The sequence below is a fragment of the Lagenorhynchus albirostris genome, chromosome 14 (genome assembly GCF_949774975.1).
Source record: "Lagenorhynchus albirostris chromosome 14, mLagAlb1.1, whole genome shotgun sequence".
In the NCBI taxonomy this organism is placed as follows: domain Eukaryota; kingdom Metazoa; phylum Chordata; class Mammalia; order Artiodactyla; family Delphinidae; genus Lagenorhynchus; species Lagenorhynchus albirostris.
In genome coordinates, this window is record NC_083108.1 from 62924690 (window position 1) to 62950790 (window position 26101).

At 58.8% G+C, this 26101-nt stretch overlaps 1 protein-coding gene across 3 annotated transcripts; it reads right to left on the reverse strand.

Annotated features, from left to right (window-relative positions):
* Nucleotides 1-3604: 3604 nt before the first annotated feature.
* Nucleotides 3605-25066, reverse strand: PPM1F (protein phosphatase, Mg2+/Mn2+ dependent 1F). Of its 3 annotated transcripts, none has more exons than XM_060120966.1 (8): nt 25016-25066; nt 20008-20250; nt 14868-14989; nt 11374-11576; nt 10662-10850; nt 8496-8639; nt 6432-6633; nt 3605-5270 (listed from the first exon to the last, which is right to left on the reverse strand). In XM_060120966.1, the coding sequence occupies exons 2-8, from the start codon at nt 20247-20249 to the stop codon at nt 4963-4965; spliced, it is 1410 nt and encodes a 469-aa protein (XP_059976949.1). In that variant the 5' UTR covers nt 20250; nt 25016-25066; the 3' UTR covers nt 3605-4962. The 3 variants fall into 3 exon arrangements, with proteins under 3 accessions (XP_059976949.1, XP_059976950.1, XP_059976948.1); XM_060120967.1 differs by lacking the exon at nt 25016-25066 and adding an exon at nt 21239-21446 and having other exon boundaries at nt 6432-6525; XM_060120965.1 differs by lacking the exon at nt 25016-25066 and adding an exon at nt 21239-21446.
* Nucleotides 25067-26101: the final 1035 nt, after the last annotated feature.

The window sequence follows — 26101 nt, forward strand, 5'->3', positions numbered from 1 at the left end:
CCAGCCACAGCCATAAGGAGTGGTGGAGACAGTGGTCTGAGGAGGTGGTCTCAGACCACCTGGGGGTAGCCTCTGCCGGGGCTGGAGTGGTCCCCAGGCTGCTCTGAGGAGGCTGCACACACCCCTTGGCCTTGGGCGCCCAGATGTCCAGGCTCAAGTCCCCAGAAGCAGACCCAGGATGAAGTGCAGCTTCCTGGGTGGGGCCGGTGGAGGGTCTGTCCTTGACTGGTCCAGAACCAGGGTGGGCAGCTAGGAGCCCCGGGACACTCTGAAGGGAACTGGGGGGCCGGCTAGTCATCAGCCCTCCCAGCTGGCTTCCTGCCTGTCTCCCCGGCTCTGCTGGCTGTCAGTGGCGCCCCCAGGCTAGAACGCCCACCTGGTGGGCACGAGACCCAGTCCCCTCCCACCCCCAGCCCCACCAAGGCATACCCTGTGCCCTCGGCTGTCTGTGCCGGACTTGGCCTCTGGGTGCAGGTCCGTCCCCTGCTGCAGCCCCCACTCCCAGCTGCCATCACGCTGGCCTGGTCCTGGTCCAGGTCCAGCAGGTGAATAAGGCCCAGCTGCCCCAGGGGCCACTCAGCCCCACCCGCAGGCTCCAAGCTGTGTGACTGTGAGTGTGGGGGGTGCCACTATCTGCCTGCAGCACGTGGGCAGCTCATTAGGGAACAATCAAGACAGCATACACTTAAGAATGAGGTTCTGCTGGGCAGATTCTGCTGGGAGCTTTGGAGGAGGCAGAGGGGGCAGGCAGGGGGAGAGCGAGGGGTGAGTAGGTGGGGCTGGGGGGGCCCAGGGCCTGGTTGGGAGCCCCAGCCTCCCGTGGTGGCAGCCTGGAGCTAGATAAAGCTGCCTCCCTTGCTGCGTGGCCGGAGGGTGGGAGACCACTGCTCCAAGCCACCTGGAGCCAGAGGGGCACTGAAAGCCCTCAGGGGTGATTTGGGGGCAACATGCAAGGCCCACGGTAGGCGAGAGGGGGCACGCAGGCGCAGGCGAGCGAGCAGGGGACAAAGGCTCAGCACGGGGGCAGGGTTGGAGGTGGCAGTGTCAAAGCCATCCTGGCTGGCTGGCCCAACTCCCCTGAAAGCACCAGCACCTCCTCCTGCCCGTCTTGGGGAGTTCAGGCAGCATTTCGGCACCGTGGGTCAGCAGTCCCCGTGTGCAGGCATTTTTGATGTTTCCCACGTTCCCTTGAGATCTGAGCTCGGCCAGAGCACATGGGACCTCCTGTCTGAGTGTGATGGGGGAGGGTCTCCATCCTCAGAGTCCCTGGGCCACTGAGGACTCCTGCAGGCTCCGCAGGGGCCAGACCCCCCACCCCCGCCACTTTTCTAAAAAGAAGTATTTATTTTTGGCTGCGTCAGGTCTTAGTTGCAGCACGCGGGCTTCTCTCTAGTTGTGGTATGCGGGCTCTACAGTGCGTAGGCTTAGTTGCCCCACGGCACGTGGGGTCTTATTTTCCCAACCAGGGATTGAACCCACGTCCCCTGCGTTGGAAGGCGGATTCTTAACCACTGGACCACCAGGGAAGTCCCCTGACACCCCTCTTGTCACCCCTGGAAGAGGCTCGCAGTGAACAGCTTTCCTGCTGCTAGTGCTGGCAGGCTCCTAGGGACGGGAACCAGGCTGGCTGGTGGGCTAGAGGGGCTGCAGGCCAGCAGCACTCTCCCGAATCACCTGCTCACTTTGCAAGATTGGTAGATGACCCCCCAGCAGCTTCCAAACACACCCTGGTCGCCAGGGACCAGGAGCGAGGAGGTCAGAGAAGAAGGCAAGACTCGGGACTCGGGGGTGGGGTTCAGAGCTTGTGGTTTATTGACACGAGCACAGAGGCCCCTGGGACTTGTCCCTTGGATGGGGAAACAGCCACCCTGTCTGGGAACAAGACCTCCTCGCACAGAACACCACTTCCAGGAAGCGCACCAAGATGTGCATGGATAAACCCTCGGCAAGGCTGCAGGTGCATTTAGCAAAGCTGTGGAGCCTTGGGGAAGAGTGCAGGCCTCCGGGGCTGCCCGCTTGGGGCTGCCGCCAGAATCAAACCCAAGAGCTCATTCTGCAAAGGCCCACTTGGTCTCCATTTGGCTCGGGTCGGGGCCAGGCCCAGGAGCAGCGCAGCTATACCCCCACCCTCTGAATACTGCAGACGTGGCCAGGACTCCTGAGTCCACGGTGGAACTCTAGCTGCAGGGGAAGGGGCAATGGTGGGGCCGCATGATGGCCCAAGGAGGACAGGGGTCACTAGAAGGTGACCCAGGACCCCAGACAGACAGCCTGTGCTTCTCCTGTGAGGCCTGCCCCCGGTTGCTCTTCCCCCTTGAAACACACCAGTTCCTAGTCCTCGATGCTGAGGGTGGGCTGGGTCAGGGAGGCTGTGTTTCCCCCTGGGATTTCAGCACTGGCGCTGGCCCCTCTCCTGGGCCTCCCCCACCCCTGCTGCCTGGGAGCCGCCCCACCTGTGAAAGCAGGGCTCAATAGCTCTGGCTTTTGTTTTCCATATAAGGAAGGCGCTGGCATCAGTAGCTTGATTCTTCCCCAGCCCACTTACTGTTAAGAATAGATACTAATAATACTTAATCACCCCTCCCTGCTGGTGGGGGGAGGGGCCCTTAGCCCTGGCAGCATCGCCCCAAGACGCCCCAGTTTGCCCAGCACCTCCAGAATTCCAGTGGCGGCTGCACAGACTCAGTGCAACAGACTCAGTACAGAGGGGACACTGAGGCCCAGGGACGCACAAAGATAATGACCGAGTGACAAAGCTGAGGCTTGAGGAGGCGACGGAGGTTTCCAGATCAGTGTCCCTGGCTAGTGGCCCTCTTGGGACTGTGACCTGAAGAGGAAGTGGGCCAGGACTCGCAGAGGCTGAAAGTGCCCAGTCCAGAAGGGAGGATGGCTCAGTGCCCAGGTGTTGCACGAGGCAGGGCTCCCTCGGGCCCCCACCCCAACCTGAGGGCTGGCTGATCCCTGTCCTGGGAGGGGCCAACGAGGGGGCCTCTGGCTCCCAGAAGGTGGGGCATTCAGGTTAGACAGAGCAACACCTGCTCACTGGGCCACCAAAGCTGCTCTCTGAATTGTGACCATGATAAAGTTGCTTTCTACCAGGAGCCCCTGAGCTCGTGGTCTCAGCCGCTGCATCCCTGCTGGGAAGGAGGGGACGACGCTGAGCCTGCAGGTGGCGTCCCGCTGCTTCCTGGGGACTGGCCTTAGGAGGGGCTCTCACTGCCCTCCCTTCCCTGGGTGAGGGGGGCAGAGGCTCCCTCAGTGCAGCCGGGATCACGGTGCGCCCTGCATAGCCTTTCCTGGGCCCTCCTACTGCAGGTGGACTCTGACCGCCTCCATGGGACCCTGCAGCCTCAGGGACCCGGCACCAAGCCCCCTCAGTGACATCCTCTAAAGCCTCAGCTAAGCCACCCACTGCCCTTCCCAGACCTGCTAGCCTCTGCCTGTGGCAGCCTGCCCACCACAGGGAGCCCAGGTCCTCCCACCAAGTACCCCTCTCCCTGGGCCCTGACCTCTGCCTGGAGCCCCTGCCCGGCCCTGCGCTTCCAACCCTACACCTACTCAATGGGAGCCAGCAGGCAGGTGGGCTGCGGCCAAAGCAAGGCAGCAGAGGCCGCCACCCACAGGCAGAGCAGGACAGACTCCCCGTGGCATCCCCCCTGCCTCCAAACACAGCCGGAGACCCTCAGGCTGCCTCGGCCTTGCAGAGCCCCTTCGGTGTGTTTCCTGTTGAAACCAATTCAACTACCAACACACAAGACCTCTGGAACATTCCAAACAGCAGCAAGGACCTGCCCACTGGCGGAGCTCAGTCCCTCAGCCTGGGGTCCAGTCAGAGATGTGAGAGGCAGGGCCACAGTCACCCCGACTCTGGAGCCCCAAGGCCCAGCCCACGTTCTCATCGGCGCATCACAAAGGCAGAAAGAACTCTTCCGGGAAGAATTCTGGCCAGAATTATACCATTCTGACAAAACAAATCCTGCTTTTGAAAAAACTGAAACGTGCTATCAGAACCCGTCACAGGCCCGGCAGTTCCAGCCTTGCCTAGAGCTGTTTAAGGCACTTGAATGGCTTATTTACACCACCTGGAAAAGTGTGTTTCAATCCTGATCTAGGGGGAAAAAATCCAGTAATACTGCAAAAGAAGTTTCTCAAAAAAAAAAAGCAATTCTTAAGTTTTCTAAGGAATAAAATAAGTGCTGAGCTCTGCTTAAGTTATATGACACAACGGGTCCTATTGGCACTGACAGAACAAGGACAAAACCTGAAATACTGCTTCTGAATTAGACTTTTCCCTGGAAAAAAAAAAAAACCCACAAACAAGACACACGTGTCTTTGTCTGAGTGTTCCCTCCCTGGTGCACGAGGGGTGAGCGGGAACCAGGGAGGTCACTAGTGGGCACGGCAGATCAGACCCCTGGCGCCTCCCCCTTCCCCATGAGGCCACCCTCCCCACTTGGGAAGCCACGTGGCTCGGCCAGGACCTGCTGGGCACCAGGACCAGACAGGAACATTGGTCCCTACAAGTCCTCCCAGTGACGGGCAGTGAGGGGTGGATGGGAAAACTTTGCTGGACACCCAGGCACTGGAAAATGTCTGTGGCTCCTGGTTCTGCCCGAAGGTCCCACACACAGAATCCTGCTACCCTGCAAGCATGCCCAGTGTCTTTGGTTTGGCTGTGGCCGCCGCCTTAGCCTCTGGTCCCACCCTTGCCCGATGGGGCCCAGAGCCTGTCCACTTCCTGGGCCCCTTCTCCTCCGTGAGGTCTCCTTCCTGGACTTCCTTTGGACATCCTGCCATCCCACTGTCACCCCGTCTGCTGTGAGCAGGCGATGCCCCTGGCAGCCACCAGGATGGGGTGACGCAAGCAGGGCCAGAGGCTGTGAGTGGCGTCACCTGCCCACCTCCTGCCGTGTCCTAAGGCATCCGCGGGGGAGGATCACGGGGACGGGGGGCCCGGACCTCCTAGCTTCTCGGCACAGCATCGGTCTCTGGCTCCAGCAGGTCTCGGGGTTCCCGGAGGAAGACCACCATGACCGTGATGTTGTCGTGGGAGCCCCGCTCCCGGGCAGCAGCCACCAACTCCTCAGCCACGCGCAGCCCACTGCCCTGCTGCCCAACCAGGTGGCTCCGCACGAGGCCGGCCACCTCCTGGTGGGGGACCACGTCGAAGAAGCCATCGCAGGCCAGCAGCAGGTAGTCCTCGGAGCCCGTCAGCGCCCGTGAGGCCGTGTCCGCCTCCCCAGACACGTAGGGCTTCTGGAAGACGTCCCCTGGGCGTGGGAGAGAATCGTGAGGGCCATGCCCCTGCAGCTGTCCCCTCCCCAGGCCCCGGCCTGCCTGTAGCCACCCCGCCTCCAACACAGGGTGAAAAAGTAGCTTCGCAGGGTGCCAAGTGCTCCAAAGGAACAGAGCAGGGCGATGCGACAGACTTGCCCTGTGTCCCTGCGGGCAGAGTCAGAACCCAGCAGGGCCAAGGGCAGCTGCCTACAAGAGCTGTCTCACTTCAGAGGGGACACAGGCCGAGGATGCTGTCCGGGTGTGGCCCTGGCCCTCTCCAGCCCCTGCGGCTCCCTGCGCACCCAACGGGCACCTAGGCCGAGTCGGGATGCTGGCTCTGCCTCCCATGCACCCTCTCCCATCCCCCTATCGCAGGAGAGAACAGGGCACAGCCTCCGCCGGATCCTGCCCTGGGCTTCTCTCCTGCTCAGGCCTCCCCTGACGGCTTCCCGCTGGTCCTCCTCCCCCGCTGTGGCCCTGACATTCACTTCTCCCCAGGGCACGAGCCAGACATGTTGCTCCCTGACACGGAGCTGCCCAGTGGTCCCCTCTCCAGTCCCGGTCCCCTTGGAAGGAGCCTGACCCCTCCTGGCCTCCATGTGGGCCACCTCCTGGGGTCCAGCTGTAAGGAAGGCACCGTGTGTGTCAAGAAGCACAGAACGTTTCAGGAGGCTTGGAGGGGCCAGGGCCACGTCTCAGGGTGTGGTGCGGGAGCAGGAAGGGAACGATTTCTCAGCCCTGGAGGGAGGTCTGAGCCCCAGACCAAGGCCTGGCAGCCACAGGAGATAGGGTGGGGGAGGGGTGCCGTTTTTCTCACTTTTTTTTTAAGGTAGAAAAAAGAATCATCAGCGTGAAAGGTGGGTAGGGGAGGGTGAGCCTCATTTATAGACTGTCTATTAAAAATTACCTTTAGCACATACAGTAACTGCCAAGGGTTTCCTCCTAGATCTTTCTGATAAACTGTTTTAATGAACATAACAAGCTGCAATTATCTGTGCAGGATTCAAGTTTCCGAGGTGGCTACACCCGTGCTCTGGATTCACCAGAGCCCTTTTGCAATCTGACTGATGAGCAGGTGAGGCTGCATTCCCAGACCACCCGGTGAGCACATTCCCAGGCCCTGGGGACCCCTCCCAAACCCCTCACCTCCTTACCGATGGCTCTGGAGACGGCCAGGGTCCCGTTGACCCTCCAGCAGTCCATGTGGGACACGAAGCCACCCAGTGCCTCGATGCGGTCCTTCTCGTCCTGCGGAGACAGCCAGGGTGGGCCGGGTAGGCCGCGTGTGCCGATGGCGTGCCCGCGCTGCCCAAGGGGAGACCAGCTGGTTCCAAGGCAGCACTGGGAGCCGCGGCTCTGATCAACGCCCAAGGGAAGCCTTAGTGAGGCAGTGAGAAATGATGAAGAACCTAAATCATCCCAAAGATGCAGGAATGGCTAAGCAGGTGATGGTGCCAATGAAGACGGACGGCCAGTCCCCGAGCAGCCTTTTGGGGTCCAGGAAATGCTCACGGCAGCAGAAAGAGCCCGAGCCCCGGGGTCCAGGTGGGGATGCTGTGCCTCCCTCAATGGCCCAAGCATGTGTACCTGCGGCCACTCTGCAGAGCTAGATGAAACCTGAGCCAGGCCCTGGACGAGCCCTGTGCCCGGCCCTGGATGAGCCCTGTGCCCCTGCATTCTTGTCCTTCTCACCCCACCCCTACCCCCATCCAGGCGCTGTCCAGCTCCACAAAGGACGACGGTGCTCCAGGCATTAAGAGGACAGCACAGAGGCCTGGTCTAGCCATGAGTCCTAAAAACCGTTTCGGTCCTATAAACTCCCCTGAAGGAGAGGTTTCCCAGGTGTGAGCCTGCTGCCTGAAGGGCGGTAACACAGCGTCTGTGCTGGAGCAAAACCCCATTGCCTCGTGCCCTCCCCTGTGGCTCCCACCTCTGTTACCTCACCTGGTACAAGGCTGGGGCATCCTGGGGCTCGGGGCACTCCTATCTTCACCTCGTCTCCTGGGACACCCACCGCCTCGGCTGCCCTCTCACCTCATCCTTCCCACCTGCCCGAAACAGCCTCCCCAAGGGCAAGCCCAGAGCTGGTGGCCGGTGGGTGGGTTCCCAGCAGCTTGGCTCACCAAGGCTCCCTGCCCACTGCTTCCTCTCACCGGCCCCACCTCCTGCGCACTCGCCCAGGGCTGAGGGGCTGAGTGGCTCACCTGGCAGGTGGGCCCAGGCAGGTGGCCGTTCCTCCTATGCTCGCTGCCACAGGGCTGCGCTCTCCTGCTTCCCCCCTATCTCTGATGGGACTCGCTCAATCTCCTGCCACACCCTCCCCACTGCAGACCCTGCAGCTCCATGCGTGGCCCCCGGGCCCATATCCCCAGCCCCTCCAGTCTTCACGGGGTGTCCCAACAGCCCCCGCACTCCCAGGGAACATCCCACCCCGATTTCCCCGGCCCTCAGACCAAAGGCATCACCACCCTCTCAGAGGCCCGAGGCCTCTCTGGCTCCCCATCCCAAAGCCTGGCCTCCCTCTTCTCCCTCCTGACTTGACAGGCAGGTCCTCCCCACAGCTGGCTGGCGACTACAGTGGCATCTTTGTGACCCAGGCCTCAGCTTGCCCTCCGCTGGTCCGATCATTCCAGAAGCCACCAGATTCCTTCCAAAGTGCCTCCTGCCCCAGGAGCAGCAGCCGTTGAGTGCCTCAGCGGCCGGTCCTGGTTTAACTTGCTCTCTCCTGGACCCCAGGCCTGGCCTGCCGGGCCCACACCTGCCTTGGGATCTGGCTCTGCCTCCTTCCCTCTCATTTCTGCATCTCCCAACAGCTTGTCCATGCCCTGCAGCTCTCAGCCCCAAGTCTGGTCCCTTCCATCTCCGACTCAGCGTCACCTCCTCCCTGAAGCCCTCCTCCCCCACAGCCCAGGTGGCTGACCACTCCCCACCTGTGTGCAGGAGAGGACCCTGCCCATTAACTCCTTACTGCGCCGCCTGCTGGGCAGAGGGGCCAGCTCTCCCCCGCAGCTCTGGGCTCCATGTTGCTGTGACAGGAAGGGCTCGCGCGGGATTCCTGGCAGCTAAAGCCCCAAGCTTTACGTCCTGGGACCCCCAGCCACTTGAGTCAGGCAGGGAGCCCTCCCCTGGAGGAGCACCAGGAGTTTCCTGGGAAGATGGTCCAGGGCCCCTTTACGTCCTAGTCCCCCTGACCACCTGCCTGCCTGGGGGCCCCTTACCTGCCGCTCAGGTCTGTGTGGCTCCATCAGCTTCACCACCTGCCCCTGCTGCACCAGGACCACCTGGGAGTCCCCGAGCCAGGCCACGTGCAGGGTGTTCCCGGCGACGAGCGCGCACACCCCTGTAGTGCCGCTCTGCAGCCGCTGCAGGGAGAGGGTGCACGTGGGTGAGGACGGCGAGGCCGCCACAGGCACACGCCCCACGCTGGCCAGACACCAATCCCGGAACAGTGCTCAGCGGGAAACAGGAACAGACCGATGCACGCAGGGACCAGGCAGCAGGAAAGGGGCATTTACATCAAGTCAGCAGAGCAGACTCTGCATTTCACGGTGTCAGAAAGCAGACAGGTGGGTGTCTGGGGAGCTGGGGGGCAGGGGCGGGGATGACCAAAGATAGAAGAAACTTTGGGGGTGATGAATACCTCTGTTACCATGGTGAGGGGCACACGGGCATAGACATGCCAAAACCTACCAGATGGTACTCTTTGGACAAGTGGAGTCTCTTACATGTTAATTACGTATCGGCAAAGGTGTTTTTAATAACAGAGCCTAAACTAAACAGCTCTGCTTAAGAGACTCCTTTCTTGACTAGAGCAGCAGCCCTGAGCTCCCGGCTGGCGGGGCTCCCACCTCACAGTCTTAGACCTGGAAGGTTTTCTGTTTAGATTCAAATCCAGCCTTGTTGATTCTGGTGAGGTCTGTGCTCAGAGCATCTGATGACAGTGCCTCCTGCCCCCACCACGTCTCCTCCTCAGCCTTGTTGACGGGGCCAGGCCTGAGCTCTCTGGGCCTGTTTCTCGATCTCAGAAAGGGACATGATCTTAGTATCCACCCTGCTAGCAGGACCCCCGAGGTTCCAAGGTGAGGTTCAGTGGGCAGTAAGGTCACAGAGGGACCGGATGCGTCCTTTCTTCTTTCAGAAACAAACGCCTCATAGTGGTAACTGCCGACACCAGCAGCCTAGGGAGACTTCCCCGGGGGGAGGTGTTTGGGGGGTGGGGAGCCTCAGGTGGACCACGTGTTGCTGCTTCCCATTATTGCCCTTCGCCGATGGTGCATTTTTCACAAATTGAAGGTTTGTGGCAACCCTGCCTCGAGCAAGTTTATTGTCACCATTTTTCCAACAGCATTTGCTCACTTCCTGTCTCTGTGTCACATTTTGGTAACTCCTGCAATATTTCAAACTTTTTCATTATTATTATTCTCTGTCATGGTGATCTGTGATCAGTCATCTTTGATGTTCCTACTGCAAAAAGATCACAACTCGAAGGCTCAGATGATGGCTAACATTTTTTTAGCAATAAGGTGCTTTTTATGGTGCCTGTGTTGTTTTAGACGTAATTCTGCTGCACGATTATAGATGAGGGTACAGTGTAAACATAGCTTTTATCTGCACTGGGAAACCAAAACATTCATGTGACTCGTTTTATCCCAATATGCATGTTACAGAGGTGGTCTGGAACCAAACCTGCAAGATCTGAGGTCTGCCTATATCAGTGCTGTGTTTTGTTTTCTGTACTTTACGATGTTTAGACAAATCAAGGGCCTTCTGAATCCTGAAGAAAGTACCCCTCCCAGGGCTAATTCCTAAAGAAAGCAAATGTCTCCCCAGGGACTGTGCCTTTTCTGCACAAGCCAGGTGGTCTGAGCCCATGTCCTCAGCCAGGGTCCCTTGCCAGGCCAACATCTCCCTGGCCTGGATGGCTGGGGACCACCCCGTAGCCCAGAGCCTGTCAGGCTTATTCAAACTATCTGGTCCTCAGCTTGTGACGTGCCTGCCTACGGAGGTCACCTTGAAGCCTTGGGGCCACGCTTTCCTCTCTCTCGGTCTCCTGGCTGACCCTGGTGCTCCCCATGTGGCCCTGCGTGGGGTGGCGTCTCTTGGGAACCACAGGCAGATGCCTCTGCATCTGTCATCCCACTGTACCTAATTAGGGGGAAATCCTCGGTGCATTTTAAGACAAGCTGCCCTTCCCCGTGAGGCCCTCACACCCTCTGCTGGAGTGGGGGCAGCCTCACACTGCTTCTATTCAAGCCCCCTTCCAGGCACAAGTGAAAGGACACGACTGCCAGCAGGGTTGAGCAAGGGCCTTCTGCCAGCACCAGCCACTTCGGCTTCCTTCCCTCTGTGAGGCCTGGCCCCTCTGGCCCCACCATGGTTCTCACCTCTCGCCTGGCTTTCCAAAGGAACATCTCATCGGTGCAGCGGAAGGCTGCTCGCAGGGCCCCCGCGGGGTCAGTGGGCAGCTCTGGTCGGTGGGCAGCGACAGCGTGCACGTGCACAGATGCGTACCTCGCAGCGTCCACCCCTCCGTGGCCATCGAACACGGCAAAGTAGGCACGGTCCACAGAGTCCTGGTGGGGAGCGTGGTGGGGGTCACAGTCCTGCCAGCCCTGGGCCTGACTGAGGCCGCAACCTAGCCAGAGACTCTGGTCTGAGGGTGGAGATGGGCACTTCTGGGACAGGGTGTGGTGGGACAGCACGGTTTCCACCACTAGACAGGCTACGTTGGGGGGTCTGGGAGAGGATGACCCTCGGGAGCCTCAACTTCTGCTCTGGGCCCAGCTGGGGGGAGCATGGGATGAGGGGAGAGGCGCCAGGTGGCTCCCAGTGGGTGGGGAGAGCAGGCTCAGCAAGCAGGGGTCCAGGTGCATGTGGTGCTGGGGCCTCCCGTTCCTTAGCCCCTCAGCCGGGAAAGCCAGGGGCTGGGGGCTGCCCAGGCCCAGGAGCGCTGGGACCTGGCCCCCTGACGGAAGCCGTGGCCATCCCTCCTGTCTCGGCTCCAGCCGGCAGCCCTGCTTGGTACCCAGGGTCCTCCCCCGCCCTTGCAACCTCCCACTTCCCGCCCGGCCCTCCCCGCCCAGGCAGACCACTCACTGATAGGCCAAAGAGCAGGTTGAAGGCAGGGAGGCACACGTGCCGGTCCTCCATCCTGCGGCGGGCGTTGCGGATGGCGTGCACGGAGACCAGCCACTGCCGCTGAGGGACCCGGGCAGCCACGGGCACCTGCTTCTGCCACTGGCTGCACACTTCCCAGAGCCGGTCAAAGAGGCTCCGCGCCAGGCCCGCAGCATCCAGCACTGAGGCGTAGGAAAGGGGGCTGTTAGGGAAGTGCCACCGCAGGCCCTCGGGGGCTCCCCACTCTCCACCCCCTTCCCGTGGCCCCTGTAGCCCGTCGCCGCCCAGGGCCTCCTGAGCACAGCAGCCTAAGAAACCGCGCAAACAGCCTGTGTCATCAGCATGAGAAGTGTCTGGTTTGGCAACACACACAAGGAGCACCTCCCCACCTCAACATGGCGAGGCCACGCCCCTCATGGGAGCCCACCCCAAGGAAAGAGCTGGATATGCAAAGATAATTTAAGAACAAGTACAGAATCATTTATAATTGTGCATTAATTAGAAATAATATACATCCAACAACAGAGTAAATTATGGTCTGTTCTCCCGGTGACGAATTAAGCTGCTATTTTTCACAACTAAACACGTAACTGCCATTCGGCCCAGCAATTGCACCCTGGGGCTCAAATCCCAGAGAAATGGAGCCTAGTTCACATGAGACATGCGCCCGGTGGTCCCAGAAGTGTTATCTGCAACAGCTAAAAGCTGGAATCAGCCCAGACACCCTTTAACAGGTGAACGATAAACTCCCAAACATCGCACCCCGAACAGTGCTCACAGGAAGGAAGGAAAGAGCTACTGACACACAGAGACCTGGGCAAATCTCAGGGAACCACACTCAGTGAAAAAAGCCAATCCCATGTGATTCCATTTATACGCATACTTGAAACGACAAGATTATAGAGATGGGTGGCTGTCAGGGGTTAGGGTGGGGAGGGGGTATTACGGTAGCCATAAAGGTAACACGACATCCTTGTGGGATGAGATTACGTCATGATCCTAGTCGTGATATTTCACTAGTTTTCGAGATGTTACCATTGAGGGAAACAGGATAAAGATGCAGGGGGTCCCTCACTGTTATTTCTCACAACCGCACGCGAGGCTATGGTTACCTGAGTTTAATTTTAAAAAGTTAAAGGGTGAAACAGAAATAGACTTTGCAAGCATATGAGATGCTCACGTCACGACATTAAAAAAAAATGATATTAAGAAAAAATGTGAAAAAAAAAGAAAGAGAGGAAATTACACATATGGTTTGATCATGAGAACGTGAAAAGCCTTTGACCCGCTTGGGCCCATAAGATAAGAGGCGAGAAAGGCATAAACCCCATAAGGTCAGCAGTGGGCATCCGCAGGGCTGGGTCCGCGGCTGAGGCTTTTCCTTAAAGACACTTTTTTGTGCTTTTCCCATATTCCACTACAACCAGGAGCTGGTTTTAAAATTCGTCCATAAATGCTTTGCTACTTCTCCCTTCGAGAATGGGGCCTAATCCCCTCCCCTTGAGGGCAGGAAGGAGGACCTCGGCCCACAGACTCCCGAGGCCGAGGCCGCTCAAGGGAACTGCTTGCTGGGGCAGGGCGGGGCGGCTGGAGGCTCCACCTGCCCGGCCACACAGAGGTCTCAGTCATACCTCCGCCCTCAGGAGTTGATTCTTTTTTAAAAAAATTAATTAATTTTTATCTGTGTTGGGTCTTAGTTGCGGCATGCAGGATCTTCTGTTGTGGTGCACAGGCTTCTCTCTAGTTGTGGCGTGTAGGTTTTCTCTCTAGTTGTGGTGCATGGGCTCCAGGGCCTGTGGGTTCTGTAGTTTGTGGCACGCGGGCTCTCTCACTGAGGCGCATGAACTCAGTAGTTGTGGCGCACGGGCTTAGTTGCCCTGCGGCATGTGGGATCTTAGTTCCCCGACCAGGGATCGAACCTGCGTCCCCTACATTGGAAGGCAGATTCTTTACCACTGGACCACCAGGGAAGTCCCAGGGCAGTGATTATTATAACACTCGAGTAATGCCAGTTTTGCAAGAATGGCTTCGATAGACTGATTTGACTGTGTTCTACTCCCATGACAGGGGTGAGCTGTTAAGGGCGGCGGGCCCAGGCCTGCTTGGAGGGCAGGGCCGGCCGAGATGTCCTTCCCCTTCCCCAGCCCGCAGGGCCCCCAGGCCTGGCTCTAGGGTGTCAGCTGCGCAGTTCCTTCCCGCCAGCAGGTGGCGCTGACTTCCCGCTGGACGTGGGCGGAGCTGGCGGGGCGCCCCTTTGTGGGCCGCGCGGGCAGCAGGCTCTGCACAGGACAAAGGCGGTCTGTCACCCGCACAGCCTCAGGGCAGGAATTCGGAGCTGGGCTGGGCTGGGCTGGAACGCAGCCGGGCGGGGAGCCAGAGAACAGGGTGGGGGGCGAGGCCACGTGTGTCCCCCCCATCCTGGCTCTGCCCTCCATGTGGCATTAATGCCGAGTTTAAAGGGACATAGCTGGATAGTAATTATGTGAGTGGTGGAGGTGTCAGGTAACCATCTGTGATGCATAAAAGGACCGAATCGACACATTGTGCACTTAAGTTACAGTTACAAGTCAATTATGTCTCAATTAAAAAACAAACAATAATAAAGCAACACTGTCCAATAGGAAATGGCAAAGGAGGGGAAATCTGCTGAGGCTCCAAATGCCCCCCACCCCCCTGCCCACCCCAGGGCTGGACCCCAGGACCCACCCTGCTTCTCTGCATCCCAACTGGCCCACAGCCCTGCACCTTCTCCAGCAGGTGTGGAGGAACTGAGACCCTGCTCAGGCGGGGCTCACCCAACACTCTGTCAGGGCCTGGCCCACAGGCTCTCGCTCTCTGCAGTTCTGGTCCAACGTGAACCGACTTTTGGGTGGAATATAGTTGGAAGGAACTACTAAGAAAGGGACAGAAAGGCCTGCAAAACAAGGGCCCTGCCTGATCCAAGGCTCATTCCCATCCTGGGCTCCTTTGGCCGCTGACTGCTGTCCCCGGAACAGGACACAGGCCTCTGTGGCGCCTCCCCAGGCTCTCAGGGACCCTCAAGTCTCCACCTGACAAGGGTCCCAACCTGGATCAGCTGAGACACGGCCCGAGCTCTGGGTTTTCTACCACTGGACCCCGGGACCAGCTCTCGCATCAACACCCACTTGTCACCCGCTGAAGTGGAAGAGCGTGTGGGTGAGGCCCATTGGCACCTCGGGCTCCTCCTGTGTGATCCGGGACAGGGCTGTTTGTCTCCCGGGCTACGGCGCTCACCCCGCTGGCTCCATGCTGGGGAGGTCTCTCCCTGTGACTGGTCTCTGACACCCTGTCGTAAGCACACGAGCCCGGCGCTGCCCACAACCCCTCTGTCCACCAGAAAAACGGGAAAGGAAAGGGGGGCCAGGTGAGCCCTGACAGTCCCCTGCAGCCTGGCCCCCATCTGGCTGGAGAGTGTTGCCCAATAAGCCCAGGGCCCCAAGAGGGAGACTCACGGGTCACAGGGGCCTCCTCTTCCTCCTGCTCCGGCAACTTCCTGAACTCAGAAAGGTCCGTCTGCAGCAGCTGGGAAACTGCCTCGTGGGCCAGGCAGGCAGCAAGTGGTGGCGGAGCGCTCCTGGGGGCACAAACCCGGAGTGAGGGGCTGGCTCCTCAGCAGGAGCCAGCACCCCAGAGCCTGCCCCACACTCCAGGCAGAGACCCCCAGCCTCTTTCTGCTGCCGGAGGCCCTTCCAGAGGTAGCGGTGACCGCTCACACTCCACGTGCACCCACGACAGGCAGGTCGGCCTCTGGTCCTCGTGCTGGACGGCCATCCACGCAGTACCATTTATGGGGCCCTCACTGGGGCTGGTGGGGAGGGGGAGTCACAGACGTGCGAGCTGCCTCTCTGCTGGTCACAGTGGCCAGGCCAAACTGCCTGACGTCCAGCCTTATACCAGCTCCTGGTACCCAATACCAGCTGGGGACCCTTGGGGGTTGGGGAAGTCCTATAAGTTGAACTGTGTCTCCCAAAATGTGTATGTTACAGTTCTAACCCCCAGTGCTTCAGAATGTGACCTTACTTGGAAATGGGGTCGCTGCAGATACAATGAGTTAAAATGAGGTCCCACTGGAGTAGGCTGGGCCCCTAATGCAGTAATGTTGGTATCCTTATCGAAAGGGGAAATTCAGACAGAGACCCACAGGGAGATGCTCTGTGAAGGTGAAGACTGGTGAGCTGAGCCTATAGCCGAGGACTGCCAGCAACCGCCAGAGGGACCAGCCCAGCCGACATCCTGCTCTGGGACCTCCAGCCTCCAGAATCCTGAGACAATACGGTTCTGTTGTTTAAGCTGCCCAGCCCGTGGTGCTTTGTCACGTACGCCCCAGGAAAGGAATCCAGGGAGCGTGGGACCCATGGGCAGTGTCTGGAAGATCAGGCTGTGTGCAGCCCAGGGCGTCCCTGGGCAAGGCAAGCTGTTGGGACAGCTGGTGAAGGGGAACCTGGGGAGGCAGCATGACCTTGGTGTGGCTTGAAGAGAGACATGATATAATCCAATTGGGCTTTTTAATTTTTATTTTATTTTTAAATTTTATATAATTTTTTTTGCACTTTGATTATTGTGCTTTGCTTTATTGCACTTTGCATACACTGCAATTTTTTTAACATCTTTATTGGAGTATAATTGCTTTACAATGGTGTGTCAGCTTCTGCTTTATAACAAAGTGAATCAGCTATACATATACATATATCCCCATCTCTTCCCTCTTGCGTCTCCCTCCCTCCCACCCTCCCTATCCCACCCCTCTAGGTGGTCACAAAGCACCGAGCTGATCTCCCTGTGCTATGCGGCTGCTTCCCACTAGCTATCTATTTTACATTTGGTGTGTATATATGTCCATGCCAGTCTCTCACTTTGTCCCAGCTTACCCTTCCCTCTCCCCGTGTCCTCAAGTCCATTCTCTAGTAGGTCTGCGTCTTTATTCCCGTCTTGCAATTGGGCTTTTTTAGACTTCCTGGCCTCATCTTGGAGGGTGGGCCTGGCAGTGGATGGGAGGGGACAGAGCAGGCATTGGGCAGGGGACCGGGCGGGTCCACAGTGAGTCTCAGGTTCCACTGAGGTCAAGAGGCCTATGGCCAGTGGGCACGTGGTCTGGGTGGATGAAAGGGGTGGGGCAGAGAGCAGCCGGAGCAGCTGGAGAAGTGGGGTGACCCCAGGGGTGCCACCTGGGGCCGAGTCTGGGAAGCAAGACCTCGCTGGCTGCTACCAAGGTCAGACAGGCTGCGCAGAGCAGAGCTGAGGGTCAGTGCAGGCAGGAGCCGGAAAGCAAACAAGGGGGATGGGAAGCCTCCAGTACGGGACAAGAGGGACACTAGGCAGCTCCGGGAGGTCGGGGGGGTGGAGAGACCCAGGCCAGTGGGAAGCACTATAGGAAATTCTTTCCACAGGCTCTAGGGCCTGCCCGCCTAGCCCCCAGCCTCGGGGGCCCGCTCCAGCCACAGAGCCCCCTGGCTCCCCGAGTATAAGGGGTGGCTCCATCCCCCAGCTGTCCCTGCAGCCTCTAGGACTCATCCTGCATCCTGACCTGTCCGCGAAGTCTGGGCCAGGTGGGTGGGCACATCCCTCTGGGCGTCCCGGTGTGTGTCTACAGATGGCCTTAGGGATCTACTGGGATGAATTTGTCATTTTTTAAAATGAGATAGTGACTCAGGGGAGCAGCCTCTGGACCTGCCTTTAGAAAACAACCAGCCATGGACTTCCCTGGTGGCACAGTGGTTAAGAATCCACCTGCCAATGCAGGGGACACGGGTTCGAGCCCTGGCCCGGGAAGATCCCACATGCCGCAGAGCAACTAAGCCCGTGCGCCACAACTACTGAGCCTGTGCTCTAGAGCCTGCAAGCCACAACTACTGAGCCCACGTGCCACAACTACTGAGCCCACGTGCCACAACTACTGAAGCCCACGTGCCTAGAGCCCATGCTCCACAACAAGAGAAGCTACCACAATGAGAAGCCCCAGCACCACAACAAAGAGTAGCCCCTGCTTGCCGGAACTAGAGAAAGCCCGCGCGCAGCAACGAAGACCCAAAACAGTCAAAAATAAAAATAAATAAATTAATTAAAAAAAAAAAAAGAAAAACAACCAGCCAAGGCATGAGAAGTGTGTTCCTCTGCTGTGTGGGGATTTCCTGCCAGCCTCTGGGCTTTCCTTTTTCAGGGCGGGGAGAAGTGCACCTCTGCTCCCAGCGCTGGGGGCAGTGAGGCAGCTTCCGGCCATGGGGAGAGGACAATGCCTGGATGTGGTCCCCAGCCTGGCTTCCTGGCCGCCCTCCCGTCTCATCCAGGGGTCCTGCCTGGTGCCCCGAGGCCCCTAAAGATGACAGCGATGCCTCGGAGACCAGGACCAGGTACCCAAGAAAAAAGAACCGCTCTTATCTGGCCACCTCGGGGTTTCCAAGGAGCCACCAGTCTAGAAGCAGAAATGAAAACGCACATCAGTGGCCACAGTGTCAGGGACGCACCACTTAGGGACCTGAGAGGTGACCGCTGACCACAAGGGGAGGACTGGAGGTAAATCACCGCAGTCCCGACCTCGTGATCTGACTCCTGGACAGTCTCACACAGGATTCTATTTACAACCTGAAAAACCCCGCGGACCAACACACTCGGGCCTGGATAGCCAAGAGCCTGCACACGAGCTGCTGGGACATGAGGGTAGGGGCCCCGACCGCCAGACGTGTGTAGACGTGTGACACGTGTGACATCTGTGTCTACACAGTAAAGAAATACTAGGGAAAGACAAAAATAAATCCATTAAAATGGCTGGAAAATATGAGACTTTAAAATTCCTTCAAGGTTGGGAATTCCCTGGCTAGTTAAGACTGCGCTTGCACTGCCAAGGGCCCAGGTTCGATTCCTGGTCAGGGAGCTAAGATCCCGCAAGCCATGCGGCGGAACCAAAAGAAAAAAAAAATCCTTCAAGGTGGATTCATGGGGGGCCTATAGGGCCATGGGGGCCCACCTGCACCACCCCTGCCAGCCTCAGGCTCTGGGGCTGTGAACCCTGGCCTCTCGCCGATCACCGATGGTCTCAGGCCTGCTATGTCATCTGCTAATTAACAGGAGCTCGTTCACCCCCTGTGCTCAGGGCCTGGCGCTCTCCCCACTCCCCCAGCCTCGCCCGCTGCTCGGCCTTGAGGGGCCCCGCTCCACCTTGAGAGTTCCCCCCTACTTGAGGCACCCGCCCTCCCCCATAACTAAACTCACCCCCCAAGGCCCTGCCCGCAAGAAGGTCCTCTCGCCCTCCTCATGCCTGGCAGGGGCACCAGCCCTGCCCAGTGACTGCTGGGGATTCAGGGCCCCTCAATGTTCCTTCTGTCCCCCAAGTGCCACTGTGGTGCCTGGTGGGTGCCAGGCCCTCCCTCCTCTGCACTCCCAGCCCCTCGTCTCTCCCACATCCAGCACCCAGACCGCCAACGTGGCCTCGTCAGGCCCCAGGCCCGCTTGGCTCCACTGATCTGCTTTACGGCACCTGCCTCTGAAATATTTTCCCAAAGCAAAACAAAGCAGCCCGCATCGCCCTCTGCACACACCACACCGAGGGACAGGTCACTGGCATTTCCCCCGAGCTCCATGGACGCGGCCCTGGAGTGGGCCCGTAGCCTTTACGTTCCTATCTCTGACTGTTATGGGGCCTCGGGTCCCACCAAGCAGGTGCCCCAGGGGTGCGAGAGGGTGGGGCTGACCTGCCACGAAGAAAGAGCACTTGGGGACACGGAACGCCACCGCAGAGGCTGGGGCGTGTCCCAGCACAAGGGGTAACCCAGTGACTAGCACTGGTGGGTGCGGCCCCTGGGGAGGGATGAGGTTCACAGGGGACGAGTGACCCACCAGCCCTCACCCATGAGCCTCCCTTGTGGCTGCCGGTGGTGCACGTCTCCCCCGACACCTGCCAAGCTGGTCGTGTCCCTATCTGAACCTTGTCTTCACGGCCTGTGAAACAGGGACAGTGCCACCACCTCTCAGGTCTTGGTGGCCAGGGGACTGCCAGGCCTCAGGCCAGTCTCTTAGCCTCTGCCTCCCTGACTGCGAGACAGGATAGAAATGGGACCTACTGCTAGCATCCATCAGGGGTTGAACTGTGTCCCCCGGAAAGGTCCGCTGAAGTCCTAATCCAGTGGCTCAGGATGTGACCTTGTTTGGGATTAGGGTCTTGGCAGGTATAAGATGAGGTCACACAGGAGCAGGGCCCCTAATCCAACAGGACTGGTGTCCTTACAAGAAGACGAGAGACACAGACAGACAAGGAGGACGCCTGGTGACAACAACAGCCAGTCTGGGGTGATGTGTCTACAGGTCAGGGCACATTCAGGACCAGGTGACACCAGAAGCTAAGAGGAAGGCCTGGAGCGGCCCTGACTTCCGGCCCCCAGGACAATGAGACGGGGCACTTCTGTTGCTCTAAGCTGCGTGGTCTGTGGCGCTTGGCGGTGGCAGCCCTGGGAAACCCACGGGGCTGGCAGGGGAGTTCTGCGCAGAATGTAGTCAGCAGGAGCGGAAGGCAGGGGGTGAAGGCAGCCAGGGTGAGGGTCGTGCCCTGTGCTGCTTCCCCCTTCCATCCTGGGCCACTGTCCCGGCACCCACACCGCTCACCTGCTGCTCAGGAAGCCCATGGCCAGCTCAGCCAGCTCGCCTTCCACCTCCTCCTGGCTCAGCATCGTCCCTGGGACCTTCCATGGCAAAGGGCTCTCTGGGCCCAGCGGGGCTGGGAAGTCGCGGAGGAGCTCGTCCAGGAAGCTGGGGGTCTCCTCTGCCTTCTGGCTGTTCTGCTGTGGGGTTCCCGAGGCCATGCCCAGAGCATCCTGGGGGGCTGCTGCTGGGTCACTGGTCTTCATTCTGGGGAGAGACGTGAGGGTTGGCAAGAATACAGTCGATTGGCGCCCTACAGTGCTGAGCGCCTCACTTTCTTTGCTTCCCCTTGAAGCATTGAGGGGCAGGCGCCGCACCAAGTTCGGGGCTCCAGGCAGAAAGGCGGGGCCCCCGGGCCTCACACACAGTTCCGGGGCCCACGTGGGAGGGACAACCCTGAGAGGGGACCTGGGGGAGCCCAGAGAAGTGGCTTCAGGAGACAGAGCCCGGGGCAGAGGGATGTCCTGAAGGAGGAGGAAGGCATGTTCCTGGCAGAGGACGGCTGGTGTGGCCAGAGGCAGGCAGGAGAGGGACCCAGGGCCAGGCCATGGAGGCAGGTGGACACGGCCAGAGCAGGGGTTCCACCTGACGCCGGACCTGGGCAGCAGGAAGGTGAGGAGGTGATGCCACTGGGCCTGGGAGCCTGGAAGTCATGCCCAGAGCGGGGCAGGGCTACCTGATGGCACGGTGGCAGGGCCATCGTACAGAGGGCGTGTGGGCAGGAGGGAAGCAGGGGTTAACCCAGGAGAGTCAGGGCCTTTGGGACATGGTCAAGCCTTATAAGTCCTCTCAGGAGGAGTCCCAGGCCTCCTGAGGCTTAAAAGGTTTGTCCATGTCCACAAACACCCCGACCGTCCTGGGCTTCAAATGGGCTGGAGGATGGGGGATACAGGGGGCTCACTGCCCACTGAGGATCAGAGCTCCTAACTCAGCACAAGTCTCCTGGAAGAACAGAGACAGGACACAGCAGACAAGCAGGCATGGGGGTGAGGGGGAAGGGGAAGTAAGATGTGTCATCAGTGGAGGGTCTGGAGGGCAAAGGGTGAAGAATTAAGAAACAGGGAATTCCCTGGAGGTCCAGTGGTTAGGAGTCGGCGCTTTCACTGCTGGGGCCTGGGTTCGACCCCTGGTCGGGGAACTAAGATCCCACAAGCCACGTGGCACGGCCAAAGAAAGAAAGAAACAAACACAAAACCTCTCTCATTTGTCAGCGAGGAGAATTGGAAGTTAATTTCTTGAAGTAGACACACATGAATAACACAGGAACTGGGGCGCTTGTGATGGAAGGTTCTGGGGACAGGCTCCCAGTCATGGCCATCCCTCCTGTCTGCTCACAAGTGAGTGACACAACACAGCTCCAGGCCGCAAAAAACAAATGAAGGAAAACAAATGAAGGACGTAAGATAAAGGGACGTAAGATAAAGAACAATCAGGTGAGAGCAAGCTAGACACTGCGTTATAAACACAAGGGTCCAAGACTGTGAGATGGGGGGCCGGGCCGGGTGGTAAGGGCAGGGAGGAGGCAGCCAGGCGGGCCTGAGCCAACGATAAACAACAGGAAGGTGGCGTGAACTTCCCAGGAAGCTCAGACACCCTTGGGCAGGGAAAGAGGCCAAGCTGCCTCTTCTGCCTGTGAAATGCTCTGGCCTGTTGCATAGAGGAGAGAAATGTGAGTGACGCAGAGCTGCCCCAGGCAACACTGGCCCCAGCTCCCCTGCAATTCTGAGTCCAAACAAATACGAGGCCCTAAAATTGCTGGTGGCCCAAAGCACGCTCATTAGATACGTGATTAGGGTCAAATGGTGCTCACTGACCTCCCAGGGCGCATGGGAGGGCCCACAGCCGAAAGCAAAGCACCGAATTCAGGCCCTTCACCTTCAACCTCGCTGATGGTGGTGGGTTTTTCTGGGGATGCAGGGGCCTCCTTCTTGCCTCCCAGCCTTGGGATGCTGTTCCTTGGGCCTGGACCCCAGTCCCCCGAGTCTGTTTCTCGGTGGGTTGGGAGCCCCTCCCCTCTGCAGCACCAAGGCCTGGTCTCCGCTGTGCCCCTGTGCCCACCGCTCCATGCCCAGGCATGACTGTGTACCTGAGGGGTGAGGGCTGCTACTCTCATGGCCTGGCCCAGCCCCGCCTTTGCTAGACAGGTGGGCATCACCAGGACCTACCAGGCTTGTTTTCGCATAGCCTGGCAGAACAAAGGGCCAGGAAATGAGCCAGGACAGTGGGGTAAGGGACAAGAGTAACTTCCTTCCTTGCCATCTTCTTCTCAACCAGCTCCTGGATCTGTGACCTACCCCAGCTGATATGAGCCCGGGGCCGAGATGACAGCGCGAGGGAGAAATTCCTGCCCAAAGGGGCCCAGAGGCAGCCCTGGGAGGGTCAGGAGGGGCAAGGGCAGGACCATAGCCCTGAGCTCTCCCAGGACCAACTGAGGAGCCAGTCAAGAAGGATGGAGGCCAGCAGGCAGGCAGTGAGATGGGGGGATGCGGCGGGGCTGGGCCTCGTGTGGGGGTCCTGACCTGGGAGCTGGTGAGAAGCTGGGGCGGGGGTGGGGGGGAGACTCCTGAATGAGGACCTGGAGGGGGGGCGTGGGAGGGACACTGGGCCACCAGCCCCCACTGCCACCTGCTCCACCGGTCTGGCCAAATGTGGCCTGAGGCCAGGTCCTCCAGCTCCTGGAACGAAGCCCCTCTGCACTGCTCATCAGCAGGAATAACAGTGCTGCAGCTAATACCCGCCAGGGGACTGCAGGGCCGCCACCCTCTGAGCACACTTCCGCTGCCACCTCTTCTTGCACCCCCCCCCAATACCCCGTGTTATTACCCTCACCTTTCAGGCGAGGCATCAGCAAAAGGGCCAAGTTACCCAGCCAGGGTCCCAGTCAGGCCAAGGTGGGACTGCGGAGCCCGGCTGCTAACTGGACAGAACCCCGCCCACCCCTCATGGGCCGCCGACCCTGGGGCTGGCCGCTCCCAGGCCCCTCTTTCATTTCTGCGCCCATCGCCCACGTGCAGCCCTGAGAGCTCCGGCCCTGCCTCTGCTGAAATCCCCATGGCTGGGGCACAGCCGTCTTCACGGCTCTATAGCACTTCTGCTCGCATCTGACTTGTAAAAGCCCATTTTTCTTTTTTTTCCGTTTAAAATATTTATTATCCTCCAGGTTAACCGTTTTGACTTCGAAGCTCAACCAATGTGTGTTTGTACAACTGTGTTTTTCTCGGCAGTATGGACAAGATACTTGTCAAGTCCTGTTTGATTTCAGAACAGGAGTGAAGAGAGAAACAGCAATCTTTAGGAAGGGAAACTGCATCACTGTTACAAAAGTATTCACAGTTAAACATTTTTCTGCAAACATTTTTCAGCAAACATTTTTCTGCAAGTAGAGAGCCTTATTCCTTCGTTCATAAACAAACACTGGGAAGAGTATGGCAGAAACCCTTCCAGATATTTTCCCACATATGTATTTTTTTCTTTTTAAAACACTTATGGTAAACTATACATAACATACAATTTATCATTCTACCCTTTTAAGTGTACAGTTTTGCTGCATTAAGCACGTTCACATTGTTGTGCAAATGTCACTTTTTACAGGCTTGACTTCTCACAAGATTATAAACTGTACTCCCACACCCGGTCTCTCGGCTGTACCACAGCCCTCCGTGCAAGGCCCCTTTGTGCACGGCTGCTGGCACATGTGGGCAGAGGGAAGGTGTCGGCCTCCTCCCAACACCCTGCAGCAGATGGTGTGGGTTGGGAGGTGCAGCCTGAGGCCTGGCCCCTTGAAAGAGGAAGTTAAGACACTCTACTAAAGGTGGTGGGCAGCGAACAGGTCCTAAGGACAGGGCTGGCTTCAGGCCATATCACAAAGGAATTCTAGGAATGAACGTGTGGAGGTTTGCAGAGTGGCCTGCATCCTGTTTACCTCTCACAACTATGCTGAGTACACGCTGTTGGACTCAGCCAGGTTGCAATGAAGAAACAGACTCAGGGAAGGTCAGCAACCTGAGGCCACACAGGCAGGAAATGGCAAAGCCGGAATCAGGTGGGGTCTTCCCACGCCTTTGTCATTTCCAGCTCAGTTGCAGGAGGAAGAGTGAACTGTGACAATAGGCCGGATATGGCACAAAAGCCAGCAGTGAGCTTCATGTTCTATCTCCCATGGTGGGAGCACAGCTCACCCACAGAACTCGTGCCAGGGAATGTCATTAGGATGTGTCACTCAGGACGTGTCACTCAAGCCATGTGTCCAGCTGGGTGGAAGGCTGCGGGGAGGCGTCCATCACCATTGACTAGGCCCCACTATGTTAAGCCCTGCACTAAAATCCCTACAATCAGCTGCCATATCTCCCTGTTGCACAGAGAGGCTAAGGGGCTTGCCTTAAGTCACACAGCTGCACTGCTGGAGCCATGGCCTCCCTACCGGAGGTTCAATCTCATACGCGTCTCGCTAAAGCTGCTGTAGCCCAAGCACTGGCTTTAACTAAAACACCTTAAATACGCTTGGGGGAGGGCCGGGTGGGGGCAGGCCAGGGGTGGAGGCGCTGGGGCAGAGCTGCAGTCCGGCAAAGGTGCGGGGGCTTCTGGGGTAGGGGTTTGGGCAGGGGCCCGGCCAGATGCTCCCATGCGGGCGGAGGGGAAGGAGGAAGCCCAAGCATTGGGGGCACGTCAACCCTCAGCACCCCATCCTGCTTCACGGCCCTCGGCCCCCCGGCTCGGCCACACCCCCGCGGGCCCAACCCCCACCGCTGCACCCTGGGCGCGCAGCCCCCAAGCCCGCCCCGGGCTCCCCGGGTCCCGGCTGCCGCCCCCGCTTTCAGCCCCCACTAGGCTCCCAGCCCCTCGCGGCTCCCCATCTCGGCCTCCTCATCTCCCCAACCCGCCCCTGCACCCCTGGCGCCGCCGCCGGAGCCTCCCCGGGCGCGTCAGCACCCCGCCCGCGCCCCGCTGCACCCCGGGTCCCCACGGTCCTCACCTGCCACTCGGCCGCCCGGCGCCCTCTAGCCGCTCCCAGCCGACCCCGCCCACTTCCCGTCCGGCCACCGCGGACGCCGCGCAGGCGCAGTCGGGCCCAGGCGGGAGGGGCCGGCCTCTGCTGCCTCCTGGCGGCCGGCTGCGCGCGCCGGCAGCCCCACCCGCAGGACGAGCGCACCTGCGGCCTGCATCCCGGCCATTGCATCAGGTCTCTACCTGTGGTGGCTGTGTAGATGGGGCGGTGCCCAGAAATTAGGCAACTTGCGCAGTCAACAGACGGTTAGCAGCAGAACAGGGATGCGAGCCCACACTGCCCAGGGCCCACGACACTTTTAGGGACGGTTAGCTTCCAATGGCCACAAACACACACATTTAATATCTACAGGTCTGAAGATCAGAAGCCAGTAAGGTCTCAATGGGCTAGTTCAAGGGTCATCAGGGTGCCTTCCTTTCTGGGAGCTCTAGGGGAGAAGGTTCTCCCTCCTTTTTCAGCTTCTAACTGCCCCGCCCCTTGGCTCATGGCCCCTCCCACCTTCAAAGCCAGGACCGAAAAGACCCTTGTGATGACCTTGGGCCACCCAGATGACCCAGGATAATCTGTTTTAAAATCAGATGAGCAACCTTAATCCCACCTGCAGCCCTGACTCCCCTCCACCACGTCATCTAACAGCACCGTTCCAGGGACAAGGACCTGGACATCTTTGGGGGTCATTTTTCTGCCACCTTAGAAGCCCAGGGGAAAAAAAAATATTTTTTGGCTGCACCACGCGGCTTGTGAGATCTTAGTTCCCCAATCAGGGATCAAACCCATGCCCCCTGCAGTGGAGGCACAGAGTCCTAACCACTGGACCACTAGGGAATTCCCAGAAAATGTTTTAACGCCAGAAAAGATAAATGAACTTTTAGGTCAAAGAAAATGTCTTAGTATATAATATTAATATATTCATCTTTATATCAATGCAATTGTAAAGCATAATTTAAACTTTTTATGGAGGAAGAGCTCTCAGAAGCCCCACTGGGGCCCTGCCCACCTGACCTCCAGGCCCACACATGGCTTTTGTCCATCCCAGGAACTAAGGTTCACTAA